This window comes from Glandiceps talaboti, chromosome 2 (assembly GCF_964340395.1).
Source record: "Glandiceps talaboti chromosome 2, keGlaTala1.1, whole genome shotgun sequence".
NCBI lineage: Eukaryota > Metazoa > Hemichordata > Enteropneusta > Spengelidae > Glandiceps > Glandiceps talaboti.
In genome coordinates, this window is record NC_135550.1 from 4509284 (window position 1) to 4521090 (window position 11807).

An 11807-nucleotide genomic window follows, 5' to 3' on the forward strand; every position below is an offset into this window, starting at 1 on the left:
ATTGGTAGTAAATTCTCTCCTGGTCAAATGTGTCAGTGATTGTCACTTGTTTGTAAATTGGATTTTTGTTTGGTATTCACTTCATTAATAATGTTATTGTTTTCAGATCTTACCTAGGAAGAACTCATATGACCAGAATTGAAGATGAATGCTAAATAAAAGAAGAAAGTTCTGAAACAACAAGAAGAAGACGTAAGTAAGTTTATAATTTTTTGCAATATCTTCAAAGTTTGTTTTAATAACCCAGAGCCTTGATCTTTACTGCTATGTTTCAAGTCAAATAGCCAAAATGTTCAGTGTGAATGTACACCTCTGACATCCAGGGGAGTGACACAAACCTGACACACAGTAGTCCACATATGCATGTATTAAAGTATGTTTCATATTCTCTGTGATATGTGAGGGGTGGCAGCCAATGTTTTGTTGTTGAAATCAGAATATGAATAAATAATTTGACATGATAGGGGGATGGTTTGTTTTTGACATAGACTTATTGATAAGATTTTGCCCTGTTATTAGACCATGCCCATAGCACCTAGAATATGTATTACCAGCATTTATTACTTCAAAGCTGTCAATCTGAATCCTTTTCACAATGTGTAAAACTCTTATTGTAGATTTTCATGTTGTTCTTAATAATTTCACAAGCTTTAAGTGAATGAATATTGAATTTTTTCAATGATTTTTCAATTACAGAAATTAACTAATACAGCCCATGAGTTCTTCAAATGCTCTGCATTAAAGAGTGTGCTCAATTTGAATGAGTACTTACTCATAGACTTTTGATGCATCACAACAAAACATGTCGCTGTTTATCACAGAGTTAAGATGTATGGGAGGAAGAAGTCTACCACTTAGTTCAAGGTTGGTGTAATGAAGTCAGTGGTGCAGGGAAGAGTGAACATTATCTCCAAGTCCTGTGAAAGATTTGTGATAACAATAATTTTTGATTGAGAACTTCCGATTACAAGTACTGGTATTTAAGCCTCAACAGGCATGTCATCTGGTGGGGGAGAGACAGGAAATTACCATGTGCTATAGATATTATCAAAGATCCATGACTTTGACCTTCATATTCAAGATCAGCTAGCAATTGACTTCATACAGTTTCATGATATTATGAACTGGCCAGCTACTTGTAGGACCAACATGTTTGACACCAATCCATTGTGTGAGTGCAATAGGGGCATGTATGATATTATACACATGTTGACTGATCGCAAGGGCAACATATGTTTGTTTCTTTGAAGGACTGTGGGTCACCCCAACACAGTCTGTATCGGGGTGACACACAGTCCTGAGGGAATCTGACGTATGATAGTATACAAGCACGATCAGTCAACATGTGTTTTCTAACACACTTACTACATTCTCACTCTCTCAGCACATTCACTAAGTCTGTTCAGTATGGTAAACACATGACGACAAGACAGAAAACAACACAGGTATACGAAAAACTGAACTTCTTTAATAATTACCAAATGTGTTCATTCCGAATACTTTTCTGGCACAAGGGTGGCAAGTTTGTCTTCAGAAATTTGTAAAAACAATTTCTATGCTTGTGTGACTCCAGGAGCCAACAGAAGACACCATGCTTCTTTGTTTTGAAAACAGAACATGTACACGTGCATGTATGACATCATCAGTCAACAGTTACTAGCACTGTTGCCCAGATAGGCAACAACACTAGACATGCTAGAACTGTTGACCAGTAAACGTCATTTGCAGTCAACAGCACAAAAACTCTACATACGTTGTGACCTTGTAATGACGAATCACAACACAAAAAATTTAGTAGGTGAGTTACAAATGAGCTTATTGCACTTTTGTGATGAATTAACTGCACATTATCACACTTAATTGTGGGGCTATGTCTTTGAACATGTTGGAATACTTGTTTTTTATCATAAATGATTTTGAGGCTCATTGCATGTTGTAATGTAGCCTTGGTTGTGTGTATGTTTGATCAACTTTTGATTTAAACACTACTGGACCAATTGTCATGGTATTTGGCAATAGTTTCATGGGTTAACTTGTCCACTTAAACAATTATTAACTCAAATACATATTGAAAGATTTTGTCTGTGAAATCACAAGACTAGTTGGTTTATTACGTTAGGTAGTGGTAATACTTTGGGCTAATGATAAATCTATATTCACTGCGAAATGATCAGATACCTCATATTTGATCCTCTTTCTAACTAAGTAGTACACAAAACAAATACCATACTGGGAGAAAGAGGATTAAATTCATTGGAAAATTGACATTTTTGATTGAATTGTTATAAGGACTTTACAACCAGCTGATTAGGATAGAGAAGCTGGTGGAGAACCATTAACATTACAAAATTTTTTTGAAATTTAAGTAAACCAATACAAATCATTGTAATGATAGACTTGGTTGCTGCTGTTTTATTTTGTGCAAGCTTTAATCACCTTTATGTTCTCTAATGCTCTATGAACTTTTTAACACTAAACCTCACTTCTATAGTTTACTGTAATCTTAACTTAACCTATAACCCTAAAACTATAACCCTAACACTAACACTAACACTAACACTAACATTAATCCCAACTAATATTTAACAACAGTAACACTAACTATCTTTAGGTGATTCTTAAGTTTGCACAAATAAACAAGGCAACTAGTCTACCATTTCTAATATATTTGATTTTGGGATTTATTGTATATCAACAACAATTGGAGGAGTCACACAGGTTGTATGTTTGTTTATCCTTCATATCACAACTGTGTTCGTTTCACAGGTTGTGTGTATGTTCCATTTTATTCAACTATACATGCCCTCTGGATTACCACTCCTTTTCCTCACACAAGTTTTTTTGAAAAGTATGTCCATCCCCAAAATGAAAGGTTTTTCACCCCCCTCAATAAGGGATGGGTGTACTTTTCATTGACGGGATGGATATACTTTTTATTTAGGGAAGAGAAATACTTTTCATTGAGGGGATGGATGTACTTTGAATTTAGGGGAGAGAAATACTTTTCATTCAGGGGATGGATGTACATTTTTTTTAGGGGAGGGAAATACTTTTCATTGAGGGGATGGATGTACTTTTAATTTAGGGGAGAGAAATACTTTTCATTGAGGGGATGGATGTACTTTTAATTTAGGGGAGAGAAATACTTTTCATTGAGGGGATGCATGTACTTTTTATTTAGGGGAGAGAAATACTTTTCATTGAGGGGATGGATGTACTTTTTATTTAGGGGAGAGAAATACTTTCCATTGAGGGGATGGATGTACTTTTTATTTAGGGGAGGGAAATACTTTTCATTGAAGGGATGGATGTACTTTTTATTTAGGGGAGAGAAATACTTTTCATTGAGGGGATGGATGTACTTTTTATTTAGGGGAGAGAAATACTTTTCATTGAAGGGATGGATGTACTTTTTATTTAGGGGAGAGAAATACTTTTCATTGAGGGGATGGATGTACTTTTTATTTAGGGGAGAGAAATACTTTCCATTGAGGGGATGGATGTACTTTTTATTTAGGGGAGGGAAATACTTTTCATTGAGGGGATGGCTGTACTTTTTATTTAGGGGGAGAGAAATACTTTTCATTGAGGGGATGGATGTACTTTTTATTTAGGGGAGAGAAATACTTTTCATTGAGGGGATGGACATACTTTTATTTAGGGGAGAGAAATACTTTTCATTGAGGGGATGGCTGTATATTTTATTTAGGGGGAGAGAAATACTTTTCATTGAGGGGATGGATGTATATTTAATTTAGGGGAGAGAAATACTTTTCATTGAAGGGATGGATGTACTTTTTATTTAGGGGAGAGAAATACTTTTCATTGAGGGGATGGCTGTATATTTTATTTAGGGGAGAGAAATACTTTTCATTGAGGGGATGCATGTACTTTGAATTTAGGGGAGGAAAATACTTTTCATTGAGCGGATGGATATTCATTTTATTTAGGGGAGAGAAATACTTTTCATTGAGGGAATGGATGTACTTTTAATATAGGGGAGAGAAATACTTTTCATTGAGGGGATGGATGTACTTTGAATTTAGGGGAGAGAAATAATTTTCATTCAGGGGATGGATGTACATTTTATTTAGGGGAGGGAAATACTTTTCATTGAGGGGATGGATGTACTTTTAATTTAGGGGAGAGAAATACTTTTCATTGAGGGGATGGATGTACTTTTAATTTAGGGGAGGGAAATACTTTTCATTGAGGGGATGGCTATATATTTTATTTAGGGGAGAGAAATACTTTTCATTGAGGGGATGGCTGTATATTTTATTTAGGGGAGAGAAATACTTTTCATTAAGGGGATGGATGTACTTTTTATTTAGGGGAGAGAAATACTTTTCATTGAGGGGATGGATGTACTTTTTATTTAGGGGAGAGAAATACTTTCCATTGAGGGGATGGATGTACTTTTTATTTAGGGGAGGGAAATACTTTTCATTGAGGGGATGGCTGTACTTTTTATTTAGGGGAGAGAAATACTTTTCATTGAGGGGATGGATGTACTTTTTATTTAGGGGAGAGAAATACTTTTCATTGAGGGGATGGCTGTATATTTTATTTAGGGGAGAGAAATTCTTTTCATTGAGGGGATGGATGTATATTTAATTTAGGGGAGAGAAATACTTTTCATTGAAGGGATGGATGTACTTTTTATTTAGGGGAGAGAAATACTTTTCATTGAGGGGATGGACGTACTTTTTATTTAGGGGAGAGAAATACTTTTCATTGAAGGGATGGATGTACATTTTATTTAGGGGAGAGAAATACTTTTCATTGAGGGGGGATGGACATACTTTTTATTTAGGGGAGAGAAATACTTTTCATTGAAGGGATGGATGTACTTTTTATTTAGGGGAGAGAAATACTTTTCATTGAGGGGATGGATGTACTTTAAATTTAGGGGAGAGAAATACTTTTCATTGAGGGGATGGATGTACTTTTTATTTAGGGGAGAGAAATACTTTTCATTGAAGGGATGGATGTACTTTTTATTTAGGGGAGAGAAATACTTTTCATTGAGGGGATGGATGTACGTTTTATTTAGGGGATGGACATACTTTTTATTTAGGGGAGAGAAATACTTTTCATTGAAGGGATGGATGTACTTTTTATTTAGGGGAGAGAAATACTTTTCATTGAGGGGATGGATGTATATTTAATTTAGGGGAGAGAATTACTTTTCATTAAGGGGATGGATGTACTTTTAATTCAGGGGAGAGAAATACTTTTCAATGAGGGGATGGACGTACTTTTTATTTAGGGGAGAGAAATAGTTTTCATCAAGCGGATGGATGTACTTTTAATTTAGGGGAGAGAAATACTATGTGACTCTGACATTGTTAGACATCATTTGCATTGTAGTCTGTATTTGATACTGGTTCATACATAGATAAAATGAATAGCTACGCCACTATGTGTGCCTACGCTTTTCCAGAGTTTTTTAATTTAATTTTTTATCTCAGGTTTTTAGTGCGGGGCCAAGTATGAGCTATCAATGCCTTAATAAACCCAGTTCTGATAGAAATGGTAATGTAATCACTTTTGTATGGATTATTGTGTAGTTTTTTACAATTTGACTATTTTAAGAGTCTGTTTGATATTAAAACATGGTTGCAATATGACCAAGTAAAAGGAAATAGCTTGTCTGCGGTGTATGTTTGTGTGTGAAGTCCATGAGTGTAAAAGGAATATATATTACTCTATCTCTGGTGAGATCACTTTTGACAAGTTTAGAAAGAAAAAAAACTATTGTATATATTGTGATGTGTCATATCACGTCACATAAGTGCAGTAAGGTCGTATCTGCTATGCAATTGTATAGGCAGACACAACCTTACAGCACTGACGATGGTCAGTGTCCATATCTTAACTTGATCTAGTCAAAGTATAAATGGACACTGATGTGATTACATGTAAACACACAATATTAATGCAGGGTATGGGTAAATCACATACAGCTTTTGATTTGATGTGGACTGTAAGTATGCATGGTAAGGATTCCCAGTTTTCGCACTATCTTCATTACAATTATATTACAGTACAAATGGTGTTGCCTTGGTGTTTCACTCATGTGACAACATGTTTTGCACACACTGGGACAACTTCAAATGCTATTCATCAATACAAGTCATTTAGAGAATCTAGTAAACTTGAAATAGACTTGTCTGGCTCAAAAAAAAAAGCTTACGAACAGAATGCTATGTTTCATTGACACAAAATAATTGACGTACAGTTGTTGCATTTTAATCTATTTAAGTGTGGGGATCACCTAACGAGGTAGCTCACACAAAGACACTGTGGTATTCACAGTTGGTCAGAGTTTTGGTGAGTCAGGTGCCATTCTCTCAATTTTTTGTTGTGCATACTACTCTTAGTGAAACACTGTATATTGATCAATATTTCTATATTATCACACTGTACATGAAAAATATTCTCTCTATGAAAATAGAGAGAATTATTGCAAAAAGATATTAAAACCATAATTTTTGAAAATGGGAACCATGACAAGTACTTCTGATTAAGTCATTTATAAATGGAGTCATGGATGTCAGATGATTAGAGTGGCTGACTTTGAATTTCAAGGTTGCCACTTTCAATCTCATTGCTTCCAATTGTTTCTGAATGTCTCTAAAATTCATTGTCATGATTTGAACCACTATTGTGACCCAGTCAATCCAGCTGTCACAATATAGTTGGGGGACCTGGTAGGATAGAGGTTGCAATGTGAATACTTTTAAAGTATCCTATTGTGCTGATAGACCCTGCAATGGATTGTATACTCCTGAGGGAGTTGAGAATGTACATTTGTATAAAGGGACAATGTTAACCAGTGTTTTGCTAAATCTGGGAACCTCGGTAACAGAAATAGATGAATCTGGTAAAACTGCCACAGTTTCCCATATATTATACCATAATTTTGGTTTAAAACCTCAGTAACATGACTGAGGCACTATGTTTTTCCCACAATGTAGATCCATGCAAGTAAAGTACTTTGAGCACAGAGTGGTAAAAGTGCATACAAAACTTAAAATATTACCATAAATTAGATTTAAACCCTCCTGCCATGACTACACACTATCCAACCAATCTTTGTTATGACTACACACTATCCAGCCAGTCTTTGTTATGACTACACACTATCCAACCAATCTTTGTTATGACTACACACTATCCAACCAATCTTTGTTATGACTACACACTATCCAACCAATCTTTGTAATGACTACACACTATCCAACCAATCTTTGTTATGACTACACACTATCCAACCAATCTTTGTTATGACTACACACTATCCAACCAATCTCTGTTATGACTACACACTATACAACCAATCTTTGCCAGCAACAAATACAGTTTCTCAACTTTACTTCACAGTCAAAAAATCCTTGGAAAGGAAGGACACAGGAAATGATTTATTCTAGTTTTGGTTTGTCCTGGTTTTGTACAAGTAGATAGATAAGTCCTAAACCGATAGCTGCTGGTACTGCTGTCTTTGATATAGGTGCATTGAGTCGATATAACATTGATGTAGCCAATACCATAACCCCCAATTGCAATAATACCACTTCACTCAGCTTGTCAAATTTATCGGAACCACACAAAATCGGAACTCCACCAATAGTTTCCATGATTCCAATTATCAGCTGGAACATTGCTGGATCTGGTTTGTATCCAAATGGAAATACTGTACTGTATGCAGCAAATTCTTGGACCTGACGAAGGAAAAATCAGACTTTTCAGTAGTGGTTTGGAGGTCTGAGCACTGCAGGGAACTGGATCCATATACATGAATTTGAAGATTTACATATGTTTTTGACAATCAATCTTTTTATTGCATAACAACAGGCCATGGTGTAAGGCCTTGAAAAAAAAATGGTTTGGTTCCGGTTAATACCCAACCCCATTCTAGATTTTCACTGTCGACCCAAAACTTTTGTTTACGTATTCAAGAAAAAATATTAAAACCATGAAAATTGTGAAGTGTTGCCAGAAATAGTGGATGAGGAAACCGACATCCACTAAAAAAAGACAATATAACACTTCTTCCAAGCTGTAATGGCTGTACATCTGTTAGGCAGAAATAAACAACACAGAGACCATTTGGAAAACAATGGAAAACCTGAACTAGACACTCACAAAGAAAAAAAATAAAATGAAATAAAAAAATCTACCTACCACACACACCTATTCTAAAATTGAGTGTAACCGAAACCACAAAATTTTTCTTAGGCATAAAAAAAATTGTGTGGTTCCAATTACATTCAATTTTAAAATAGGTGGGGTAGGTAGATTTAGCAATAGCTTACAATTTGTAAAGGCCCATGGGGTAATGCTTATGGTACATGTAAACCATAGCCTAGCACCACACTGTCTGGGTAAACCACAAACGTGACATATTGCTTGACTTTGGAGGTCATCGCACCATAGTAAATTAATGAGTATAACAATGTTATTGTTTATGTTTTTGCCAGTTCATTGTTTCGGAGTAATATTCTATTCTTATTTTAGATTTAACATCAGTGATTTTCACTAACCTCATAATTATACTGTGGTCCAATAGGCACCAATTTCGCTACACCAGCAAGAACAAAAATTGAGCCGATGACGGTTCTGAGGACTCCCATTGGACTCTGGAGTGTGGAGGACCGACAGCCCCCTCGACGACCGGTCGTGACGATCTTCTATAAGGTGTAAGTTTAACACCGATAGATGGTAGAATTAAGTGATGACCGATCGTTAGTGTGCTCTTGTTCTTTTGCCTCGTCGTGATACGATTGTGGGTTTTCAACGTTTTGTCATTGCTCATTTGGCGTGGTTGATTCGTTACTCAACCAGCTGCTGAAACGAACGATTGAGAGTGACTGGTGATCACTGCACTGTAAGGCACTTACTGAAGAGCGCCCTCAGTGTTTACCAATATGGTCGAATTCTCAATGTCAATGAAAGCATGCTCGGCCGGTGGACAATGGCTTCATTTGCTATTTTCCTTACAACAACAACAACAACAACAACAACAACAACAACAACAACAATATATATATATATATATATATATATATATATATATATATATATATATATATATATATATATATATATATATATATATATATATATATATAAATGCAAATACATTACATAATTAAACAACACTGTGTACCGTATGAGGTGAGATCCCCGCCAAAATAGATGTATTTAATTTCCACAATTATTTCTGTATTTATTCACTTTTTTTAAATTTTAATTCTGTATTCATTCACTTCTTTATTTTAATGAAATTAATGTATTTACTTTATTGTCAAATTAATTTTTTTTTATTTTTATTATTTCTTTATTTATTCACTTCTTTATTTTAATAAAATGGATGTATTTACTTTGTCAAATTAATTTATTTCAATTATTTTTATTTAATATTTCCACAATTATTTCTTTATTTATTCACTTATCTATTTTAATAAAATAGATGTATTTACTTTGTCAAATTAATTTTATTTATTTTTGAAATTAGAACTTTGTCTTGGGGCAATCATTTAAAATTTAGAAAGGTGACTAATTTACATAAATTTGCATGCAATTTACATTATATCTGTTTTAGCCTACGCAATTAAATATCATATGTTAGGCCAGAAAAAATAAAAAAGTTGTTCAACGGGCAACCTAACCCATCACACTGGGTAGGTAGGTCAATTTTTCTCTCATAATGCTTGACACTATGTAAAAACAAACCATATATAATGATAGCAAAACATTTCAGGTTGAGTTTATATAGAATTTATTCAGTCATTTTGATTTTGTCTCTTGCAATGTGTCTGCATAGCAATCAATTTTCATCAGTTCTACAGTTTGGAAGTGTACACAATTCATGGTTAAACAAACGTTGTAGCTCCTCTCATCCTCTCCTCTCACAAAATGTTAATCAAGCCCCGCCAAATGAAACTCAAGCATTATTGTAGCCACCCCTTCTGTCACCTACACTACAGTGGAGATATGAAATTGTATGGTACAATGATGCATTGAAATAACAGTAATAGCCAACTACAATAATACTCCGAGATTACTTAAATTTACAAAGGATGTGGATTTCACATGCATAATGAGATGTCTCGTAATGAGCTCTAACCTATACATGGAGATGTCTCGTAATGAGCTCTAACCTATACATGGAGATGTCTCGTAATGAGCTCTAACCTATACATGGAGATGTCTCGTAATGAGCTCTAACCTATACAGGGAGGTACTTAGCTGGCCACCTTCAAGCTTGTTTTGGGAAAATGACAAATTATCACCTTGATTGCTACTGATTGGAAGGAGACAACTCCAAAGATGAAAAAAATGAAAATAAGACAATGTAGGAGGCCATTTAGAGGCATAAAATATTAAACCATAGACATAATTTAAAGTCTTACAATGCTTGAATATGGTAATAAAATACCAGAATTGAGACACAATTATGCTATCCAGTACATATTATCTGGAAGTGCATTTTGTTGTGGCAAAGATGAAATATTTGCGGATGTGCGCTTATAAATAATAAAGAATAAGGGAGCGATCAGTTTTTACGGCGGGGGGGGGGGCAAATCAGAGGGGGGCACCTCAATTTGGGACTCAAAGAAGGGGGGTTATCATTTTTACGAAGTGAATAAAGGGGGGGGGGTCACCTTGTTTTCAACTAATTAAAATCATGAGCCACGCTGCTGTACTTAAATGTCCATACATTTAATATCATAACTAGGCCAAACCCCTAAGCTGGCACGGCTGCCACATGATGATATCATAGATAGTGCCCTTGGCGTGGAGATTGCACATCGTACATAGAACACGCATGCGTAGTCATTGTACCACAATGCGTCCTTGGGTAAAACCACCATTGCATAGTATATAGGACGTGCATGTGTACTAGTCATTGAGCCACCATGCTGCCGTTTGCGGGCGCTGTGCGAGCTAAGACAAAAAAATGAATGTGCATAAAATAAACCATAAACAAATAGCTATAAATAGACATTCAAACTATAACATAAACTCTGTATCTTGATACATCCAATAAATATGGTATGGCATCACAACACTACACAATGGCCACCTTTAAGCAACCGTTATTTGTTAGAAATGACTTCTCACTATTGCACGCCATGAGTTGCATTGTGTCATCTTGTGGTAGAAAAACTTGCATGCGTAGCTGTACATGTAACACATAAGAAATGAAATACCTTCAGATTTACTGGCTCTAAAATCTGTTCCTCCATTGACCTGAACATGTGGACATGTGCACAAACATAACCAATTTAGGACACTTTGAAATATGTGGCAAACGCTGTGATAGTCTAGATCCTATACATTTTTGTACATATAATGTATGATAACTACAATCATCTCCATTAGAAGTCCCAAACTGATTTATTATTGAGATCAATAGTTCTATGTAGGGTAAAAACTAAATTCTTTTAGTGTGGGGTGGAGGTGAGAGGGGGTCTTTTATAATGAAATCTGTTTTGTACCCCAATACAAACATTTCTAAAAATGGGAAATTGAAAAATGGGGAAAAAAATTGTTATGCATGGCACTAAAATATATTTATTGTGAGTTTAGCAGCGACTGCCTTATTGGCCAGCCATGAAAGCAAACGGTATAAAGTGTACGCACAATGCGAAATCTTATCAAGAAAGAAGGACTGGAGAAGCCATTGCTGACAACCTAAATAACACTACTTTCATACGAGAATTTGACGAGGACGAGTTGGTCGTCAACTTTTTCAGTATGGTCCTTGAAGAAGAAGCTCATGTAGATATCCTTTA

The 11807-nt window shown here is 35.2% G+C and overlaps 1 protein-coding gene across 1 annotated transcript; it reads right to left on the reverse strand.

The window, feature by feature from the left end:
• Positions 1-7427: 7427 nt before the first annotated feature.
• On the reverse strand, positions 7428-8639 carry LOC144453596 (transmembrane protein 35B-like). The gene is made up of 2 exons (XM_078144920.1): positions 8550-8639; positions 7428-7727 (listed from the first exon to the last, which is right to left on the reverse strand). Exons 1-2 carry the CDS (start codon positions 8637-8639, stop codon positions 7428-7430), a joined length of 390 nt encoding a protein of 129 aa, XP_078001046.1.
• Positions 8640-11807: the final 3168 nt, after the last annotated feature.